The 23,940-nt window shown below is 33.7% G+C and overlaps 1 protein-coding gene across 2 annotated transcripts; it reads right to left on the bottom strand.

Moving 5' to 3' along the window:
* Positions 1 to 987: 987 nt before the first annotated feature.
* Positions 988 to 22,504, bottom strand: LOC131146654 (uncharacterized). 2 transcript variants are annotated; one of them, XM_058096391.1, is made up of 6 exons: positions 22,303 to 22,504; positions 12,381 to 12,595; positions 7,299 to 8,301; positions 7,099 to 7,215; positions 4,591 to 4,739; positions 988 to 1,520 (listed from the first exon to the last, which is right to left on the bottom strand). In XM_058096391.1, exons 2-6 carry the CDS (start codon positions 12,480 to 12,482, stop codon positions 1,320 to 1,322), a joined length of 1,572 nt encoding a protein of 523 aa, XP_057952374.1. In that variant the 5' UTR covers positions 12,483 to 12,595; positions 22,303 to 22,504; the 3' UTR covers positions 988 to 1,319. The 2 variants fall into 2 exon arrangements, with proteins under 2 accessions (XP_057952374.1, XP_057952380.1); XM_058096397.1 differs by lacking the exon at positions 7,099 to 7,215 and having other exon boundaries at positions 22,303 to 22,495.
* Positions 22,505 to 23,940: the final 1,436 nt, after the last annotated feature.

The following is a 23,940-nucleotide window of genomic DNA, read 5'->3' as shown; positions in this document are numbered from 1 at the left end:
AGGGCAGAGGACCTTCTACCTCCTTTACATTCAATGGTGTTTTAATAGGGAGATGCTTGAACCTCTCCAATTCAAAGGGCAGAGGACCTTCCATCCCCATTACATTCAATCTTACCCTTGGTTGATTCAACACATGGCCATAATGAACAATCCATGATTTATGATGTTCTAATTTTTTGTTGTTGGTCTTTTCGCCCAAAGGCGAAACTTACCATTAATGATTTGTGGTATCAGCATGTGGCATGAACACCTTGGTGACCAAGAAAGCCCCTCCAAATGAGGTTGAGCAACGCCAATGAATCCTGTAAACATTTCTGCAAATGATTTCCTTTTCCAAATATGCATTACACATTTCGAACAAATTCATGAATGCTCATGAAAATTCAGTATGCATATTCAAGTTGAGGATCTGGAGCCCTAGCTGGGAGTTGTCACCTAGGCTTAAATTTAGTTTTGGAGTTACATTCACCAATATATGTCATATAACTAAAAATTGATGGAAGAACAGAAATCCAATCCTTTAAGTCATGATGGCAGTAATTACTGGCATTTTCCAGGACTTCCCGATACATGTAATGAGATTCTGTAGGCATGTAACAACAAACGATAGATTTCATGTTCTTCAAAAATGAAAGGGGAGGTGGGGCAGTATCACAGTCATCGCTAAGCAAACATACAAGTGATGACTTCAGAAGCCTCAAGCTCTTTGCTGCCACAGCAATCATATTAATCATTTGTGGAACCTCTCCATGAGTACTTGATAACCTCATTATCTTATCAACATCAAGGGTTCAATATAAAATCAAATTCATTTTTCCGTATGCTAATAATTTTGGGACAATCAGCTGAGGGTAATGGAAAAGACAAGGTGGCTTGAATACGATACCTGCAGAGTGCAGACAGTGGCATCTTACATGCCTCCACAGTCTAATATTACTTCACCCAGAGACACGATTTCACCCACAAAAACAACACTGCAACAGCCTCTTTATGTTCTCTAATTTGTTTTTAGGCATATATGCGCAAATATTTGGGTATTCAAATGGAAGGATATAATTTTAAGAATGAGAATGCTGGGATAATATAACTACATGTCTTAGGAGCATAATATGAACATGTCATTCAGTAACCAAAAGGCTAAAAATTCTGACAATTTATCAATAAGAATAATTTCCATCCCGGGAAACAACTATGGTTCCTCATGCACCATTTTTGGATGCTTTATTGTGCATCTTCATGCTGAAAGAGAAGACTTCAACCATAACTATTAACACCCAGCAGCAGCAGTATCAGTTATTCACAGAGACCGAGGGAATTAATTACAGCAGCTCCCACTCAGAGTCACATAAATCATGCAATGGCCGTTTCTTCGAGTCCAAGGGCGTTATGGAAACAGATGGCCAGAGGTTTTGCACATCGGGTTGGCTGCATTGCACATCAGTGTCTCCATATAAAATGGCTAGCTGCTCATACTCCTTTGCCAACTTCTTCCTTGAAGTAAAAGCCTCCCGGATTTTTATCTAACAAAAGAGAATGGATTCACTTAACCTCAGCTCTTAAACTCATTGCATGATGGGGCATGTATATTGTATAACCTGTTTCTTGAAAAACCAAAAAAAAAAACAATTGCTATAGGGGCATGCTATGAATATTAATATATCTATGTTGTTAGATGTAGCCCACCTTTCTTATGATAAAACACCCAGCCCACTTTAATTTCAGGCACTTTTCCTTTTTGGATCACTTTCCACCTAGTTTGAGATTTGTCCCAAAAGATTTACAATGTTGAGGTTAGGTTAAAAGTTTCTGCTATTAAGTGGTTTCTCTCCCCTTTTTAGATGGCGCCCATCCTCCATTGAGTTTCCACATGCACGGCACATGTCAATAGTTTCTTACACCGTAAGCTTAGTAATGCACTGGCAGCATCAAGGTTCTGCAGCCATGGGAGAGATTAAAAGAAAATAGAAGAGAGGAAGGGGAAGGGAGGAGATACCAGGGAAAAATTCATGTTCAATTCCGATTCAAATTCAACAATTACTACTTACAACATGGCCTTTACACTATTTATAAAAAAGCCTCTAAACATATGAAATTACACACATACCCCTAAAACTACATTGCATTATTTCTTGGGCTGTGTTTTACATTTTTTGGTTTTCTATTTTTGTTCTCCTTGGGGTTTCCCAGATTTTTGTTCAGGAGGTGTCTCTCTCCTGATTGTACATCCTTCTTCTATCTAATGAATTTATTTCCTGTAAAAAAAAACTACATTGCAATAAAAGCATACCCTTGGAATACACAAATACTACAAAAAACCCCAATACACAATCCTAATACAAGCAAACAATACACGTACAAACAACTAACTAAGCACATTCAGGTTTCACATCCAATAAACCATTGATTCATTGACCCTATTCTCGGACATAGGACTCCAAAATTGGGTTAAAATGATATTCAAATACCCACTTCTTGTCCTACATAATCTAGCCTAGGGATGGCAATGATTAATACATCCAACAAATTGATATTGTTTGACTAAAGAGTAAAGCAAGTTCAAAATTTTTTTAGCAATTGGTGTCCCTGCTCAGACATCCTAAGGAGCCATTTGGTATCGCTATCAAAATTATAGAAATGGAAACCAAAAACAAAAACAAAAAACCAAAAACAAAAACTCAAAAACAGAAACTAGCAACCTATTTGGTTAACATTTATAAAACTAATACAAATTTAAAAATTAATTAAAAATGCTCATTTTCATTTTTAAATCAAATAATATTATAAAAATATGATTAAAATAATAAAATTACAAATAATACATATTCAAAAAATTACTATAATAAAACCAAAATTTATTACAAACTATTTTACTTTCAAATTTTACTTTACAATAAAAAATTTTGGATATGACAATTGAAAATTAGTGAAAGTATTTTGTAATTGGCTCTATTATTATTTTTTGAAATTTATGTATATATTTTTTAATTAAATTTAAATTCATGACTATTTAACTTTGATTTTAATTTAAAAGTGTATAAAAATTTAAAAAAAAAAAAAAACTATTCTAGATATTAAACTTTTTGGAAATAGGTTGCAAAAACAACTGAAAACCATAAAATGTAGTTGCCAGTTTTTTGGCAAACAGCTGAGAACTGGCAATAGAAATAGAATACTGACAACATAAGCAAACGCATTTTATAATCTATTTCTTCATCGTGGAGAAATAGAAACAAAAAACAACAACAATATCAAATAGACCTTAAGCTATCCAAATTTGAAACCATGATTCAGCTTCATATTAAACAATTAGAAAAACACACTAATCAATTTTTCAAAATTTAAAATTTGTTTCAACATTCATGGTAAGTTAGGCGTAGCTCCTATGGTAGATAAGACAAGGTAGGAACAACTTAGATGGTTTGGGCATCTGCAATATAGGTCAAATAATGCGCTAGTGAGGGGGATGAGCTAGTTATGTGAAGGGCAGTACAAGGGGTAGGGGTAAACCTAAAATAACTTGCAATGAGACAGTAAGGATTTAGTATCCCTGAATTTGTTGGAGTACATTGACAATGATTGTGTAAATTGGTGAAAAAAGATTCAAGTAGCTGGCTCCACCTAAGTGGGACTTAAGACTTGGCTGTTTGTTGTTGTTTATTTGATGATATATTTAACCATAACCTATATTATGAACTATAATAATTTTATGCAATTTAGACAAGAGGTCGGTTTTGAATTTGACCACATAGAAATCATGTCAGTTTCAAACGCAATATTGTCCAAAATCAAAGCCCAAGGTGGTTTTGGGTCAGGCAAAGAACCATGACCTCACAATTGCTCAACTTAAAATCAACTAGCTATCTCCCCTAACCTAGGCAAACTAAGTACCATCTTCACAAAACCACAATCAGAGTAAAATTCTTACAGGATTAGACATCAATGCAACTTATGAGTGTCCAGAAAAGTGCTTTTGAAACCCTTGGTAAGCCCAAGATAGCATTAGAATTTTGTACATCTCAGAAAAAAAATAGATATTAAATAGGGTTATTGTAAAATTTAAAATAATGAACAAACAAAAATTCATGGTCATGAATGATTCTTTTACAGAGAATGGCAACATGATCAAAGTTGGTGAAAATAATGAAGGGCATAACTACATAAAAGTTTAGCATCACATTATATTTGAAGAAAAGCTAGACTCACAACTGAAACCATAACAAAAAATGCTACCATCACTACAAATGCAGGTAAACCAACTGAGAGTCACAAGGAAAACTGAAATTCAAATAACAAAAGTTATGCCAATGACTCCCTCTTTCATTCATGGCACCACTGTAGATGGACTGTTGGAACGTAAATGTGCAACCCAATTGATTAAGGTCAATTTCATTCACCTTCTAGAAACAAAAGATTGTTCTCACTTCTCAGTAGAGTTATAATTTCAGCAGATATAAATGCAGCAGCAGCAACAACAGTAATAACATGATGGCTACCATTCCATAAATATAAAAAAAAAGTGGCCTAAACTTCACCATTTTCCCCTTGATTTTTGCTTGCAGTTGGAGAGAGAGAGAGAGAGAGAGGGAGAACCTTGTATGATCTTGGTTTTCGAGCTCTAAATGAGGCATTAGGCAAACTACCATCGACAATGACACAACTATCTTCAAGCTTCACCTTATCACACAAATCAGTGTCTACCATACCAGGATCAGTAATATCATCAAAGTCATCTGAATGCCCTGCAGAAGCTTCCTAACATCAGTCAACAGACCTAAAATAAATTACAGCTATAAGCAAAGGCTAACCCAAGTTCAAGCAACTCCAAACAATATTGCGCCCAAAAAATAATACCAAAATAAATTGAATAAATGAAGAATATGCACAATAATGACCTATAAAATGAGCGGACAGAATCAGAAAACACTATATAGTGCATATATCCATTTCAGAATAATAATAAAAAATAATAATAATAATAATAATTCTCAAAATTCAATGCCCTTTGATACACCTGCTAGGGAAATAGCTGTTAAATGCAAACGTAATGTGCTAGGATTCACATGAGACAACCTCAGGTAGTCAGGTTTAGCGATTAACAATTAGCATCAAGCATGAGGATAGGCATACGGTAAACTTAGGCAAGAGGATTTGTGGTTGAGATAGCCTCGGCTGAGGCACCCACCATCAATGCACTTTGGTGCAAGGTGCCAGATGCTGTCATTTTATTCTCTTCTTTTGATCATGGACTTCAGTAAGAAAACACTATTTTGGAATTAACTTAATCATATAAGAGTAATTTGAAGACTAAAATTAAACAATCTAAGAAGCATTTGGGCAAAAAAGGAAAAAAAGCTCTCCAAATTGAAACTTGTGCAAAAATAGGTCAAATTGCAAAACATGGAGAGCAGAGAATCATGTGCTTTTTAGCTGTGTTATGCATTGCCTGGGCCATGCCTGGTGCTTTTCTGCAATACCACAAGGATTTACCTTTTAAGCCCTTTTTTTGGTATTTTCTTTACTTTACAAATAAAATGCCCTATTTTTTGGACATCGATAATCTTTACTCGGGACCTTGGATAGTCTTCTTGAGCATCAAGGCAAAACCCTAACCCTAGAGCACATGTTTATTTATGAATAAGGCCCTAGGTCGCAACACTGCCACCTTTGATTTGTTTAGAACCCCAGAGAGAGGAAAGCAAAAAGCCTAAAAAAGTGAAAGTGAAGCTCTCCAAGAACTCTATTACAAAGAATGGATTTTCACAATTTAATAAATGTTTTTTTTTTTAATTTGCATGAACTATATGTTTAAATATGAATGAATGTATGTAAATGAATTGATATTTAGTTCAATAAAATGTCTAGCTCATTTGGAATTTTTTAGATTAAAAATACAAACTTGGCATAAGAAAAAAATAATGGGGTGTCCACTGTTCAATAGGCTTTTTAAAAGTAGATTGACCTTCTCCTGCGGTAAACTAATTCCTGAAGCCTAGACTTGGTTTCCGAGTACCAGAGTCAAAACTTTATTTTTTTTAAAAAAAATTTAATCAAATTCAATAATATGGCAACTCCCTGAACTAGTAAGAATTTCAACCATTTAAGGTTGTGAGGATTAGAGGTGATGATCCATTCCTAGGATACCTACCACTTAGCCCTCCTTAGAGATGATGGTTCATAAATAATGGTGATTCCTACAACTTGGTATGTAGTAATTATAGGTGGTAGCCCTTGGCTAGGATTCCTGTCACTTGGCCTCCATTAACTAGATGTTCTGGTCTATCATTAGTTTCAAAAAAATACTACAAAAGAAATCCTTACTTTTCAAATTTATTTTTCAACAAAATGAATGATCCCTAAAACAAATTTTGCCAAAATTCATACTTCTTTTTCAAGCAAATTTCCAGAAACAAAAATAAGGTAAACATTGTTTTGGGCCTTAAGGACCTCAAATCTTAACGGACTTTTTTTCACAATCACAAAAATGTTTTATAGGCAAGAATTGACCAGCATTTTGTCGCAAACTTGCTAAAAAAAAGAGTGAGCACTTTCTAACATAATCAGAGATTCTGACAGCATACTGATCAGCCTGAAGACAATTTTGCCAACAAATACAGGAAAAACTGTAGTAAAATATAGTACGCTTGTATACCCATGAAATTATAAAGGAACCAACAACAAAGAAATGGTAAGGAAGTACCATAGAACTGACTAATTAAAAAGCTTGGAAGAAATGAAAGTAAAAAGATGAAGTGGATTGTATACAGTTCAGCAAGGCTGCAGTAATAAACCAACCACTGGTGTTGCCAGTAGTTTTATCAGCATTACCATTATTATTTATGAATTTTGATCAACAACTAAACATTTATAGGAATTATTTTGGTCAACTATATAAATAATTTTTTACATAATTATTTGTAACAAAATAGATTGTTATAAATTACTAAATTTATTATAATCTACTTGTTTCTATAATTATTGCTACTGTTAGTAAATAAAAAGTCAGAACAATTCATCGATGAACCAAAAAACATCTTGTCAATAATAATAAAGAGAAGGGCCACATTACTATTTTTTTTTTTTTTTTTTTTTGGAACATACCAAATTCTAAAGAGGCAGTGAAACCCCCCATTTGAATAGAGTCACATTGCTGTTCATGCCTATTTCCACATGATCCAGACAGAGACTCTGCCTCACTAGTACCGTAGGTGTCCAACACTGCCAAAATTGAGAATAGTAGAGAAGAGATTCGGAGTGGAAAAAGGAAAATTATCAACCTATGATAAGGTGAAAATGCTTACCATTGGATCCAAATGACACAACACTGCTGGATAAAGCAGCCTCTGTCTCCACTACTTGGTTCCCGCTAGATGCATTCCAGACTGAATGACAAGATAAGGCTGGGATGGGCGTACCAGAATAGCACCCAGATGAATTAGCAGGGTTATCAACACTATTCTCCACCTTTTGCAGGAATTCCTTGTGTGAAGTTTCAGACAGGCAGCCAGATCCAGTCGATAAGGAATTGGAAGTGAAAGAGGACGTGAGTCCCATTTCTGAGATTTTATTCTTGTAAGATGCTGCTGAGGGCAAGAGTTCTGAAGGTCGAATACTGCTTGAAACATCAGAAACGGATTCAGTTTCATTTACCAACTTGTCACAACAGAACCCCACTTCTTGGTGGGATTTGAACTCTGTACCATCAAAAGAAGTTGCTGATGAAACATCGCCCAAAATACCAGATGAATTTTCATGCTTTTCAGTAACAGACTCTCTGAAGAATATTGATTCACAAGAATTTTTCTTGCTGGGAGAGAGTGCCTCCATCATCTCAGTTGAAGATTGCTTCTTTCCTAGGGCACATTCTTCAACACTAGCATCTGGGTTTTTATACATCAAAACAGTGTCACTTTGTCTTGAAGATAAATCAGAGTCCGCCCTTCTAATAGGATCCATAGATGGTGCAGGTATAAGTTCATTTACGCAATGAAGTCCACTCAAAGATGATGCATTATTTAGCTGCCTACTCACACGACTGGTTACATATGGCTCCACAAATGATTGCCTTAACTCATTATTTACAGGATTTCCCTCAATGTTTATCATTGACTTCTCATGGGTGGCATTTTGTTTCAGAGCAGCTGCTTGAGCTTCATGTTTTGCAGAATCCACAAAAGGAGGAAGTATATCTTGTACCACACTCAACCTGGCCTCAAGCCAATCATTTTGCACCACATTAGAACAAAATTTCTTCACACTTTCACCGACTGTCTGCACCTGGTTTTCAACGTATCTCACTGTATCCTGCACAAGAAAGCAACTATATTTACAGGAGGAATAGTCAATTTTCATTTTAAAAGGAAAGACATTTTGAAATGCGGCAAATACATACACAGCCAGGATAACAATATGTCATGTTGGAATCACCAAAGAATTTAAGGGCCTGTTTTATTGTGGAAATGTTTTCCATTTTCTAATTTTTAGTTTTCCAAAGAATTATAAAACTTTTAGTTAATTTTTTAATTTTTTAAGATTTGTACTAAAAAGGTAGAAAATATAGAGTTTGTTTAAATGTGCAAAACCATTTTTCATATTTCATTTATAGATCTCAAAACAATCACAAAATGGATAACTTGTTTTCCAATTTTCCAAAATTTATATAAGGTAATATTAAGAAGAAACTCTATACATAATCCACACAAATTAAAGTTCAAGATCTGAATTGCATGCTCTCATACGCAAAGTAAGAATTAGAAATCTAGAAAAATAATATAAAAAAAATGTCTTTCAACTTTTTCATATAAATTTAGAAAATTGGAAAATAAGGTGGCATTTTTTAGAGTTAGAAATCTAGAAAAATAATGAAAAGATGTCTTCCAACTTTTCTATATAAATTTGGGAAATTGAAAAATAAGGTGGCATTTTTGTAATTATTTGAAAAATTAAAAAGAAAAAAAAACTATTTCCACGAGCAAATAGTGTCAAAACTGTTTATTGCGGTTCATTTATTTCATACAAATGTTGTAAAAATGAAAAATTAGTAATTTTTTTTGTAATTTTTTGGAAAACTAAAATGTAAAATGAAAATTGTTTTCCACAACTAAACGGGCCCTAAGTTCCTATTTGAACGAATCTGCCAGAACAGAAGTCTTACCACAAGAAATTCTGCTTGAAGAAGAAATAGAAACAAAGAGAGACAGTCAAGCAGACAGAGAAACATCTCCCATGAAAATAATTGCAAAATAGTAAGTCTTCCCATGATTGGAGCACTTACAAAGAAACATATCCCACAATTTACTTCTTAAAAATGTGTAGGTAAATAGGAAAATTTTCTAGATGAGGTTTTTCAAAGAAAAAATAGTTAAATTCCAATATTTTCCTGACAACCTATGTTGCACTTAGCTTTTTAATCCTTTCCATACACTGTTGGTTCCAAGCCCAAACTTCGTGGAAATTTAAGACCATGCTGACACAGCACATTGTATTGGCAAGAACATTGAAGGGGATGCCTCAACTAATAACATCGAAATTTCTATGAATCATCCAAAATTCATTGAATTCTCAAATTTTCAGAAAAATAACAAAATTTGAAGAACAAAATTTACTTGAAATTGAAATTTAAGATTCAAAACCCGAAATTTAAATTTCTCTCTTCATAAATCTTCTATTTTAATGAAAATAAAAAATAGTACAAAAAGGATGTGGATGAAATTGAACTTAGATATTAACTATAACATTTTATTTGACCTTTGATGCAAAATTTTTAACTTATTTAATACTTCTATTCTGAAAATTCATAACTCCAATTGCTACAGAAATACTTTTTAGGGCCAAAGATGCTCACCTCTCCTGAGGATTGGCAAAAAGATAGGGATTTATCCCGAGGTTTCAAAAATGCCACAGACCTCCTCACATTCGATTTTTGGTATGCTTATACCCCTCAAAAGACTTGCCTTTATAAAATATGAGGGAAGGTTTGTGTCTTTTTGGCAAACCTCAATGGAGGTTTGTGGAAGAAGGTGCTTGGAATTTTTAAAACTTCATGGGAGATCAGTGCCTTTTGCCCTACTAGCTACTGTTTAGTTGACCTATGCCCGTTTGAACACCCTCCATTAGTACCATTGTTCTTTGATAAGAATCAATACAATCTTTATAAAGTTCCTACTCCAAATGAAATTCAATTGGATCCATAGATAACATGTCTCATTCATAGGATCCCAAGTTCCTAGAGTCCTAGACCAATTGAAAGTTTGATTCTATCCGAACTACTCATTTCATTTCAAATGATATCCACATCATTTACAAATATTCATTTTTGACTTAAAATTTTTCTTATAATTTATTCCATAACATTTTTTACATTGAACCCATAAATGCCTGTGTTTTTAAGTTCCATTGGGGTCATTAGAGCTTTCTCATATAGTTAAATCACTACCATTTGTGCTAGTTTTTACACAAGAATTTTTTCTTTCACTACTAGTTCCATTTTTATTTTATTTTTTTCACCACAAATGAAACAATAAAATGTAATGTCACTGTAATTATCAATACCACTTAAAAATGGAACTATAAATATCCATCTAAGAATAAAGATAGATATAGAACATCATATAATTTATCACGTTAGCATATACATCATTTGACTCTCCAACAATTATTCCAATAACTAAATATCCAATTGGTTGGTTGACCTATGGATGAATATGCAAACATTTGTTTTATGCTTGTTTTATTAATTGAAAAAGTTTAATATGATTATTGTATTTCACAAGTGCACCTTACACACCACATATTTGTCATTGATGTATTTTATTTACAATATTTTAATTCTAAATCTTTCATTATTATGTTTATTAACAGTTTCAGAGGTTCCATAAAAAAATCCATGCTTTACTTGAAAAAACATTCCATGCTTTACTACTAACTTCCATCATTTTTTAAAATTACAATAAAAAATGACGTCGACATTGAAATTTTATTACTTTGGAAGCCTCTGTAGTTAAAATTTAAAATTTTGTGCGTCGACGTAAGGATTTGACTTTGCTCAAGCTTTCTAAGAATACTGCCCTGGGTCATACGAAATGGGGAAAAAAAAAATTTCATAAAATCAAACACACCCAATGGGATTAAAGGCTCAGCTGTCGTTGTTGATAAGTTTGAGGGGAGATCTTCGGAAAATAGCACTAGGAATTTTAGATAATCCCTCTTTCATGAAAGTAAATATATAAATAATAATTTGGAGTTAGGCAAAAAATCCAACTTATCTTTAAGAAAAGGAAGATTATATTTGCTAAGGTAAAATTAGAACATTTTTTTCCTGAAAGACACATAAAATAAAAAACATAAGGCGATAATGGGTGATCGAATAATGACTTGGATTTTGAAATGTCGTCAAAAACCAAACCTTGTTCAAACAGGGGCAAGGCAGGTTCCCAATTGCTATTGGGAATTAGATTGGGTTAGATTTCGTAATTAAATTAAAGTAACATTGACTTGAAAAAACAAATTATTCTGTAATTACGTTTCACATATTTACCTTTAACATTCTTAAGTTATGTAATTAAATTTTGCATATTTACCTTTTAACATTCTTAAGTCTTATTGAATTTCCAAAGGCATCTCGACTGCCGACTCCAAAAATGACCACAGGGATTTTGGTTGTTTAAGGTGCTATTAACATACAAGGCAGAAAAAAACATCCAATAAAAATTCATGATTTTGTTCATCATTAATTTCTCCATATTGAAAGAGAAGTTTTCTACAAACTTAGGGGCTCTTCAGTTGTGAAAAATAATTTTTATTTTTCCACATAATTACAAAATTGCCATCTTATTTTCCAATTCTCCAACATTTATATGAGAAAGTTGGAGAACATGTTTTTATTGTTTTCTAAGCCCTCCATATAAATTGTGGAAAACTGCAAAACAAGGTGTCAGTTTTTGCAATTATTTGGAAACCTAAATATGGAAAAGGAAAACTGATTTCCACAACTCAAAAGGCCCTAAAAATTTCACCAAACCAAACATACAGAAAATTTGGGTCTTGTTTAGTTGTGGAAAACTGTTTATTTTCTATTTTCAGATTTTCAAATAAGTACAAAAAGTCACCTTGTTTTTTTCAGTTATCAACGTTTATATAGAAAATCTAGAAACAACCAAAAGATGTTTTTCGACTTCCCTATACAAATTTGGAAAATTGGGAAATATGGTGGCATTTTGTAATTATTTGGAGAATTGGAAATGAAAAATAAAACTGTTCTCCACAAGTGAATAAGGCCCTGATATATTTTAAATATTTTTTTCTAGGGTCTTCCACAAATGGTAACCAAAAAAAAAAAAACTGAGCACTAAGAAAAAATTGAAAAGACAGAAAAATAATCTTACCTGGCCCACGATATCATCTACCTCATTGCACATAGCCTCAAACTTCTGGTATATGTTCCCAACCCAGTTTATACTCTTAAGTTTCAAATCCATTGTCGACATATGGTACCTTTCTGCGATCCTGTTTCATGCACTTCCAGTGCAAAAAACAGCACAATCCCTGATTGTGATAATTCTATCAGCCTGCACCCTTCACATGAAAGCTTTGCCAAGACCTGCAAGATTTTAATTATCAGAACACCCATCTGCTTCCATATAATAAATAACTAAGAGAGAGTGCATAGCGGCTTTAAAAGCTAAAACTAACAAAATAAATAAATTTTGACCAAAAAAAAAAAAAAACTGCAATGCGTGATACAACAATAACAAGCTCAATGTCCCACTTGTTGGGGTTGCCTAATGATAAATTTTCTACCATTTGATGTAGGGCAATGTCCTCTCAAAATTGAAGTACTGTCTTTCTTACGATATTAAGCCCAATTCATCCTTTGTGTACAACACTTTCATGCACCCTCCTTTATCTTCTGCTAGTGCTACTCATGGCTTACTCTGCATGTGTTCAATTTTTCCTTTACCTTCTAAAGCCGCACTGATCATCCATCTTAAGATTCTCATTTCACTACACTTCTTGGATATGTTGTTTGGTCTTCCAACAATTTTGGATTTTTTTTTACTTCTAATAGGCAACCAAAGTCTACTTTGATGGTAACAGAAAGGGCAACCATAGTAATCATACAAAGCAGCAAGTGTCTTTATTGAGAAGAGTCAAAAAGCACTTGCTAAAAGGCACTAAAGAGATGCCAAACTATTGAAAGCAGAAGCTGACAAGTTATAATGCAAGAATCAATGGAATCCTCTGAAGTGACTTATTAGTATGCTTCCCTTGTCAGTGCGGATTCTGCGGAAAGACAAAATGTGTATTATCAATAACAGTTTAGAAGTGGCAATTTGAGAGAGAGAGAACAGCTGAATTCTCTCTACTGCTGATTTACTGCAGTCTGAGAAAGCTTGAATGCTTGATGAAGTTTACATACTAAGGGTGCTTTTTCTTTTGCCGCAATTGTGGGAAGTGATATATTGCACATTAAATAGCATACCAGTGTTTTAAAAGGCTCAATCGAGGCTCGCCTCAAGGCAAGGCATGCTTAAAATGCCTCGAGGCTCAATCTACAATACCAAATTCCAAAAAGGGTAACGCATTACATGCTGAGGTTTATGCATTTTTGCAAAAAGCATGCCTTTTGCACCTTTTTAGTTGAGGCTTACGCATTTTGGGTGTGTGATTCTCAAGTTAGAATTGGTTAGAAAAGTTTAACTACATGTTTGTACAAAAGAAATGTCATAATATGAGTTTATTTCTAAAACTCTTGAACCTCAACCTTTCCAAAATAAATGGACTTGTATCTTAAGTCATGAAAATGGTTTGAACTTTGTAATGGTATAGCTATCTCTTGTCATAATTTATGACATGTATTGAAGTTAGAAATTTTTGAATGGCCAACAAGCATTTTGCGAAGTACATCTAGGTTTTCTTTTTTACATTATATTTGTGATTTTCTTAATTTTTACTTTATTTTAAATATATATATAATTTATCTAAGAAATTTTTATCTTAAAAAACAAATTCTCAAAAGGCTTACGCCTCGCCTTTTGAGGGTTAAAACGCCTCGCCTTACTCCTACGCCTTTTAAAACATTGCAGCATACAGCCCAATCTAGAGAGAGATTCTTTTTTTCTTTTTTCTTTTTTCTTTTTTGTGGAAAATTGAAAACAAAGTGTAGCGTTGCACATTAATTGGCATAAAACTACCAACAACAATAACAGACTCCAGCCCAACTATTTAGGATCAAATACATGAACAGTCTTCTCCTTGGCTTGTTAAAGCTATGTTTTCTATCAAAGAATTTAAAAAAAAAAAAGTATACACACATACATATATACAAGACTTGCACAGACAAATACAAAGCATATACAACGCTTAACCATTGACAGATAGAAAAAGACATAAGAGACAAGACGAGCATCAACTAGAAATAGCATTATACAGTACAATATGTAAAATATTACTACTACTACTCCTACGATCAAAATCAAGATATAACACAAGTTGAAGATTAGTGAAGAAAACCATAACTGGATAAGACTTCATTAGAAAATCAGAAAGCCAAAAAATTTAAAATAAACATAAATCCAACATATCCTACAAACATTTTCCCTTTGATAACACACACACACACACACACACACACACACACATATATATATATGGTAATAAAATAAAAAATAAGATACAAAATGACAAGGCATCAGCCAACCAAACAGAAAAGCAAAATTTGAAAAGAACACAACATATTCAACAAAAGGATTAGATCATCCATCTCCCTCTTACTCAGATTCCTCATCATAATGAAAACTCCATGATACCAAACTCCCCAGAGATCAGTGCATTATTAAAGTTAGATGATTAAAAAAAAAGGGGGCATAGAACTTGAACCAAAGGAGCATCCTCAATCCAACCATCTTCCAATATATTGTACAAGGAGGGAACAGAGGAGGGAGACCTGCAACATAAACTAACAAAGGCTAACATAAGAAATGTTTCTTCCCACTTCAGTATCTCACCATTCTATGAGACACATACTTATTATGAAATAATTTACACCCAGAGGAATCCGATTCTAGAAGAAACTGTCATAACCATTTCCCCACCCACGAATTTGTTTTAGGCATGGTATTAAATATTGGCCGTGATAATGGTTTTTTGGGTCTCTGATACTGCTACAAACTGCACAATTGGTGGGATAGGAAAATCACTGCAGTAGTGGCCATTAAGGACCGCTCCCATTACGTAATAGCCACTACAACCATTACATAACCGCTACAAGACTGTTACAAGGAGAAAAGTACTTTTTGTTTTTTAACTTTTTCTCTTCTTTTTTTACTTTTTCTCTTCTTTTTTTTCCCGCTTCCATAAATTATTCTTAATAATCTATGAGGAGAGGGGAAAGATTATAATGAGGATGATAATGATTTAATGATACAAAAACTATTTCCTTTCAATGTTCACAAGAGATGCATTAATTAACAATTTTATATGAACATTATTTCGGTAAAAAAAAAATATTTATTTTAATAATATTGGTAATTTGATTTTTTTGTTCCATATTTTTCAACTTCAACCCTCTTTCTTTTTTTTTTTCTTTTTTTTTTCTTGTTCAAGTTGTTAGTACTTTATTAATTAAATTATAAATTTTATAATAGTTTTTTATAACTTGTTAGTCTAAATTTAGTAGATTTTTATACTTTGACAAATAAAGTAATAAAACTTATTTAATTTATTGTATTATTTGTATGTCTTATATGCCTAAAAGATTAATAGAGCGTATAATAAATTTTGTTTTGTTAATTAACCTATCAAACATATAATTAATGAAAAAGTGTATATTTAACTTTTCAGTCAACGGTGGTTTAGAACAAATGTAAAATGTGTTACCCTTATTAAGCCATGTTGGTAAGCTGAACTAAAGGATCCAAAACACACAAACTCTTTTTAATAAGAGTGAAGAGCTAAAAACATGCAAATATAGCAATAAACATAAGATTATAAAAAAATTCACAGCCGTTAGACCCGCTTCCCGTTATTATGTAACAACTGCTACTCCTGCTTCTCACTACACCCATTGCTATCATGTTACGCTACCCGCTACCAATATTTAAAACCATGGTTTTTGGACACCAGCTTACCTGGTTCCCTGCTTCCCTTTTGCAGATCTCAAGTTACATCCACTCACAATATGAGCTCTGCTTGTATCCCCACTCCCAACCACAAAAATTCTCGTTAGCCTTTCTAACTAAGAAGCCAATCACAGGAATTCTAAGTAGGGAATAATATGACAAAAATTTACAAGCCTGAATAAGCATAATTCAAACCCCTACTATGAAGGAAGAAGACCTGGACCAACCATGCAATCTCCAAGACTCCTTTTCATACACAAGACCCAAGAAAAAAGTTGCAGGTTTAAACAGGACATATAGGTAAGTAAGAGGCCAGCTCAAAACTTAGCACTCTGCCACCTGAGCATGATGAAACAGAGCACCCAACTCTGCGTTAATACCTATGACCCCACTCGTAGACAAATTTATCTTCAATCCTAACACTTTTTAAAAAAAATATGCAAGGTAGTGTCAGCATTAAGGAAAACTACCCATATCATCATACAAAATTTGTTTTAGTACCCATTCCCCCACTCTTAGACAAATTTATCTTCAAGCTCAACACTTTCTAACAAATCTGTAAGGCAGTGAATACATGAAAACTACCTACATTATACAAGAAAAGGATAGTACACCTGTAAAGTGTAAATGCAAAATAGATAAATTCTCATACCCACCGTAATCCCACTTCACTAAGCCCATATGACTATATCTACTCCTCTACCAACCTCTGGAGGCTTTAAACTAAGACTATACTTCCTGTTCCAATAATAGAGATGGCTACAAAAGAAAGACACCCTCTAACCCATTAACTCTATCTCATTCCAATGCCCTTCCTCTTTAAAACCTTATCAGGAAAACCCAGTGTTTTAAAAGGCTCAATCAAAGGTCACCTCAAGGCAAGGCATGCCTAAAACACCTTGACGCTCAATCTAAAATACCAAATTCCAAAAAGGCTAACACATTACTTGTTGAGGCTATGCCATTTTTACAAAAGGCATGCCTTTTGTGCCTTTTTAATTGAAGCTTATACATTTTGAGTGTGTGATTGTCAAGTTAGGATTGGTTAGAAAATTTTAACTACATGTTTATATAAAAGCAATGTCATAATATGAGTTGATTTCTAAAACTCTTGAACCTCAATCTTTCCAAAATAACTAAGAGTTGTATCTTAGATCATGAAAACAGTTTGAATTTTATAATAGTATAGTGAACTCGTCATGATTTAAGTCATGTACTCAAGTTAGCAATTTTTGAATGGCCAACAAGTAGTTTGCAAAGTGTATCTAATTTTTCTTTTTTACATTATATTTGTGGCTTTCTCAATTTTTATAATACATATAATTTATTAACATATTTTTATCTTAAAAACAAATTCTCAAAAGGCTTACGCTCCAACGCCTTAAGGGTTATGCCTCACCTAGTCACCTCTTAAGGGTTAAAACACCTCACCTTACGCCTTCACCTTTTAAAACATTGGGAAAACCCCAACAAACACAAGACACAACACCTTCTCAAAATCTAATTCAAATAAGTACCTTTGGTCCCTCTTCTTTTAGCATCATTGGAAATCTCATGAGAAAATTTTGGGGCAGTCCAAGACTACCAATTCATCCTGCCTAGTCGTGGTCATGTTCCACTCACACATTGAAACATGGATTTTGGGTACCACATGTTTGACCAGCTGTGGAAAGAAAGTACAGAAAACCTGAGGCGCAAGGTTTAAAATGTGTGACCCAAGATCCATGTGCCAGCGTGTGAGTGGAACAAGACCACCACTGGGCATGTTGAGTTGGTAGTCCAAGAATACCAGAATTTTTTCCAATCTCATTAACCACCAAGGAAGCATTTAAAATCAAACAACCCAAGTAAAAGCTCTCTAAGTTTGAGAGATTGTGTCCACTGGGCTTGGTTAAAACTTTACAAACATTAATCACCAATGGACCTCAAATAACCCACTCTGATGGACTAATCATTCTTAGGCACGAGGATTCTAAAAGCAATTTTAATAATTTAATACTCTTACCCATCACACTGGCTCTAGTCTCCAAAAATTCATTCAACACTTTCAAGCGGTCATATTTTAAAATCTCCAAACTATTCTCTAAGAAAGTGATCATGAAACCACCAAGCCCAAGGATCTTACCTTTCTCCATCTTAAACAAAACATTTTCCCTTCTTCCTCCTCAAAAGGCATCCCTGACCAAGAAGCTATATCCTCAGGAATTAGGCACCAATCCAGCCCCCCAATAATAGCACTAACATTATCCCCCTCCAAACAAAGAACTTCGTAAAATTCTATAATCTCTGCTGCAATTGACTCCTGATTTTTAGTCACCACGCTCACATCATAATCTCCTCAGCAATTGACTCTGGATTTTGAATCACCATGCCCACTTCATTTTCCAACTCTTTAATAAAATTACTTCCTACTCTACAGACTACAGATGACCCTATTTTTATAATCCCCCTCCTTAACCCACTCCATCCTTGTCTTTTGTCTCCAACTAGCCCCCTTCCTCACAAGAAGCTCCTTAAACTCATTCAACATTCAAACTCTTCTGCAAGCTAAGTCCTCTGGAGGAGAACCCTCCCCCCTCCAGCCTATTCAAGGGCGCCAACCTCATAGAACAATACCCTTCCCAATCGGCTGCATACTCTCAACCCTAACCAAACAAAGAAAAGTGAAAGGAGCCATCCACATTTTCACGCCTAAAAGGAGTAGGGCCCACCAAATCGAATTAGAATGAAAGATTAAAAGAAATTGATCCCGATACCACAACAGAAGTCCAGGAAACTCCTTGTGTGTCAAGCATGGGTCCTCTATTATGTAATGAACAAAATCCTATCAATACAAGAAACAACTAACAAACCAAGTCCAGGAAATTGTGCATTGAAAAGAGGAATATCATGCAAATCGCACACTCTTAATAAAACAATCAAAATGCCTCAGATTCAACATAATTATAGAATTCCAAACTTCTCAATAGAAGATTACATTGAAATCCTTTTTCACCACTTAAGAGAGCAAAGACAAAAAGTTCCTCCCAGAAGAAACTTCTAAACCTCAACAATTAGGCCCATATACAAAGCTAAGCTAGCATCATACTCTCCACTTTGCATCCAAAAGGACTGACACAGAATGTGATCCAATAAGCTAGTCTACTTACTTGCAAGCCTAGTATCGCAAATTACTAGAATATTGCCTGAAGAGCCATTCGAAACCAACTAATCCCAGTCCCTTAATCTAGAAGTTGGAAGGCTTGTGATCAAATTCCCCAAATTCAACATAAACATGTAGAATCCCACATACCTTAAATACCAGTGTACGCATGCACAGGGGCTTTGGTATGTTTGCATGTGGTACTTGATATAATAAAGTTATCCATTTATGGCATGTTAAACCTTTTGCAGTATATAATGTATTAAAAATGCATGTAATTCAGTATCTAACAGCAGACACAAATTTAAAAATCATGTACCAATATCATACTCTTACTAAGAGTTTTACCTTGTTATAAACTCCAAGCAAAACCCTTAAAGCATATAAAAAATATAGCATAAAAAAGACTGCAAACAGTTCAATTTGTAACAACAGAAACAAATTCCAAAATAAATTCCAATCTGATGCACTTGTTAGGACTGTGATCATGGCAGGAGCTCCACTCTAAACTTAAAAAACAAATTATATACCAACCTTTGTTATGTGGGACAGGAGGGGAAAGAGAAAAGAAAGATACTGAGGAGAATTGAGAGGGAAAACAAGGAAGTGTCAGAGTAACTGTTAATGCATAATCAATTAACTAATTGAACATACCAGACATCCATAGGCCTATATTTGAAGGCAATAAGAAACCCTATAAGTAGATGACCAAAATTTACAAAATAACAACAAAGTAACTAAAATATCCATAATAACTCCCAGATTAAATAAAATTCCTAAACTAATTTCTAATTCTTCAAGTAGAACATGATCGCTTAAAATTATCGATAGGCAGGTATTCCATCCTTGGTTAAATTTTACAACTATAATCATAAATTTGATCAAACATTAATTTCCAAATTATTTCATAGCATCTTTGTTGAAGTTTAAGTAATTAAGGAACAAATCAAAGTGTCAAAGTATGAAAACCCCAAATAAATATCTATTGGACATCCACAATTGAGCATGTGCACTTAAAGACACACAAACACTGCATGTGTGCGTGTGCAAGAAAAATAAGTGAGGACGCCTGATAGTGTATGAGGAAAGATGCTGAGAAGAGTCTTTCAGTATTCTAGTATATTTTATAGCCACATTGTAACACCCACTTTAGATGAAGGCATCAAAACAGGAGAGGTAAGAAAAGCCAAATATTCTGCCAAAGAGGATTTCATTTGCACAAAGCGTTGTGGCAGGCTTCTAGGGCCAAAGAATATCTGGGCATGTATGTAGGACCATGGAACCAGTCTAATGAGGCGCCTTTTGGGAACAAAACCACTGGCTCAAGGGCCAAAGTGTACAATAGCTCAAGGGTGCAAGGCCATGTCACAAAAGAATGTTATCTAGAGATTCTATACCTTTTTCAGGTGAGTTGGGCTAAGGGACAAGCCTTGCAAAGTGAGATGGAAGTGTGGAAGCATGGAAAATATAGCACCCGCTATCAATGAAGGCAACAACAAGGAGAAGTGGTAAGGTGATCTGCCAATTGCCAAATCTAACTCCACTTATATATCGGATGTTGTGGCATGCTTCTAGAACCAAAGAACAGGATTCTTGCTCGAATTCCACAACAATTGGGAAAGGAAAATTTTATAGATATACGTTTATATCTTGGGCCACAGAACAGACTAGTCAAAGTATGTTTTTAAGACAAAAGTCAAAACCATAAGGACCAGGACAACGCCATAAGAGTGCTGAGCCATGCTGTGTCAGACCCACACATGTAACACTGAAAACCATGCACCAGCAAGATGCATTTAGCATATGCAAGTGTCCATATAGTTGTGAGGCAAGCAAATGCAATAATACAGCACCATCTATCCCATAAATGAAAACAGACTATGGTTTGTAAAAGTTCCCAAATTCATCACCCGCTCTTTCTACTTGCTCAATAGCAAGGAACATTGTACCTGAATTCCATAAAGTTTTTAACTTTTAACAAGAAACTAATTTATACCCAGTTCAACAAAAAACAGATGCAATTTGCACCCACTGTGTGGGTAAAACTTTTTGTGGTTTGTTCATGCTTCAAGTAGTTCAATAAGGCATCATTGTTTTAAATATCTCAATCACAAATTTCTTAATATTCGTTGACGTTGGCCAGCCTTGTTGATTTATCATCAAATTACATGTACAAAAAGATTAAGTGTAAGAAAATAAAATAAAATACTAAAAAAATATTATAAATTATGAAAGGAACAGAAAGCATAGTTCATTAAAATTATCATATCTATGTTATAAAAAAACGTACATTTACCCTTGCATGTCAATCAGTTGTATTATTATGCTTCAACTTTCAAGAATACAACAACAATGGCACATAAACACCAAAACCAAACAATCAAATATCATTTTCACCATCCTAGAGAATATCTTCTGAGAATAATATTACTGCTTAAGTTTTGAATATGCAGTATGTCACTCTTTCTTTTTTTGAATATACAGTATGTTGAAGCTCTTATACTGCTACAATCTAAATTGTCAACTATGGAACTGCCAGAATGCCATCCCACCCATCAAAGCGAAAATTTTCGCACCCACCCATTTTTTCACAAAATGAGCACCCAAAAAAACCATGCACCACGTGAAAAAGTTGCAATAAACTGCGTCCCCCCATATGGACTGATCCAATTCCTGACAAATTAACAGGAAAGAAGCTTCGAGATTTCAATCGAAGTATACCACTTCACTGCTACGATTCTAATTATTTATGCGCTCTCAATTATAATCACAGTTGTTCTATCGCCCGTCTGGGCCGCAACACTTTTTCTTAGAAGTAAAGCCTGTCTGAATACTGAAAAACGAAAACTTTTACCCATATATAACCCAAAAATATACAAGCCCTCCATAGATTGTAACAATTCGCAAAATTCGAATTATAAACCCAACAACTCGAGTGAAAAGCGAACCCCAACTTTCCAAGCAAAAGCAGATATAGGCAGCAGCAAAAGAAAAGAAAATAGTGACGACAACAGCGAAGCTGGAGCGAGCTACCGGGAAACCTACCGACGCAATTGATCGGCGAAACGCGTTGCAGGCCGGCGGGCGGAGAACTCAGCTTTGGTAAGTGGAGTGATTCCATAATGAAAGGTGTAGGTGTGGGAAGCAGGGAAGGAGTGGAGGGTGAGAGGGGTTTATAAACCCTTCTGCCGCGTGGGGAGGAGGAATAGGGTTTTACCCATTCTAGGATGATTTTTTTATTGTTTTTATTTTTTTTTTGTGGTAACTTTATCTTTATTTTACTTTTAAAATATATTATTTTATTTAATTATTTTACTATTGGGCAGAGGGGATTAAGGCGGAGATTTCATAGCATTCCGTTTCTTTATCTTCAAAAAAATCATTATCCTTATCTCTTGCCCTTTCAACAAAATTCCCAATTAGGGCTCCAAAATATTTTATTCTTATGCTTTCTTTATGGTAATTTTATTTAGTTGATAGGAAGTCTATTTCATTTACCTCGGGCTAATTCAAAGTAACATCTTACCATTTAGAGTTTATCATTATAAGATATTAATTTACTATTTAAATTTTTATCAAATCCAAGTCATGTGAATCTTCTATCATTGTAATGATATGAATACGTAAATTTTAGTACTATGATTTGTGGACTTTAAAACTCACTGAATACAATATCTAATAATAATAATATATAAAATTATATAGAGATGAGTTTGTACAATTTCGTAGAATAGCATAGAAATAAATATTTTTATGGACAAATGTGCAAATAGTTACTCTATCCATTTCATATTAATGACTCAAAATATAAATGAAAATAATTATATTATTATTTTTTTATATAACTTATCAAATTCTTCAATTACAGCTATTGTTTTCTTAAGAATAGATATTCAATTTAAATCTTAAATTTGAATAAAACACAAATACAAAACCGTATTAAACTTTATTCTATTATACACATTCAACTCCAAAAATGAAGCAATTAACAATTTCTTTATTGCTCATGTAGTTATTTTTTACAGTTTTCTATTTTTTTTTTTTTTTATTATTTTTAAAAAAGAGATCCTTTGAACAAATTCCTTGCATGATCCAGCTCCAAAGACCACCCGACAACCTCAATATTTTGATTAACAATGTTTTGCTCACTACCATTTTCTACTTTCACACAACCCAAAGAAAAACACATTATAAAAACAAGTTGTTGTGTATTATACACCGGTAGCAATTAAAGTCAAATATTCAAGTAAGAATGCCCTCAAATTATTTTATAACTCAAATCTCTCAGGTACGTGTGTTTATAATTTGATGGTCGAAACTTTTTAATGAACATAAATTTTTTATGACTATTTTGACTATGAACAGCAAATCATAAATTTGTTATAAAAATTTATATCTTTTTTATCAAAGAAAATTACAGTGATGGGGGAAAAAATAATGGGGCCCTCTTACTCCACCTTGCACCTAAATAGATCTCAAACTATAAAAAATATTGCAAAAACATCCAATCTAACTTTCAATGTTTAATTTTTAAGATGAAAATAAAAATATAAAAATGCAAAACCAACGCACAAAAATCTGTCTTCATATTATTCAATTCACTTGGGACAAACATCAACCCCCATATATGATCTTACAGCTGTGTGAAGACTAGTGCTTTTGATTTTTGAAAGAATATTAAAA

The sequence above is a fragment of the Malania oleifera genome, chromosome 1 (genome assembly GCF_029873635.1).
Source record: "Malania oleifera isolate guangnan ecotype guangnan chromosome 1, ASM2987363v1, whole genome shotgun sequence".
Classification (NCBI taxonomy): domain Eukaryota; kingdom Viridiplantae; phylum Streptophyta; class Magnoliopsida; order Santalales; family Ximeniaceae; genus Malania; species Malania oleifera.
This window is presented reverse-complemented; position numbering and strand designations above follow the sequence as displayed.

Excerpts from the sequence above, each read along its gene's own strand:
- LOC131146654 (XM_058096391.1), bottom strand. The coding sequence starts at position 12,482 with ATGTCGACAATGGATTTGAAACTTAAGAGTATAAACTGGGTTGGGAAC. Across the intron at positions 7,216-7,298 it reads TGTGTCATTTGGATCCAATG|TGTTGGACACCTACGGTACT; the intron begins GTAAGCATTTTC and ends CAATTTTGGCAG. Across the intron at positions 1,521-4,590 it reads GAAAACCAAGATCATACAAG|ATAAAAATCCGGGAGGCTTT; the intron begins GTTCTCCCTCTC and ends CTCTTTTGTTAG.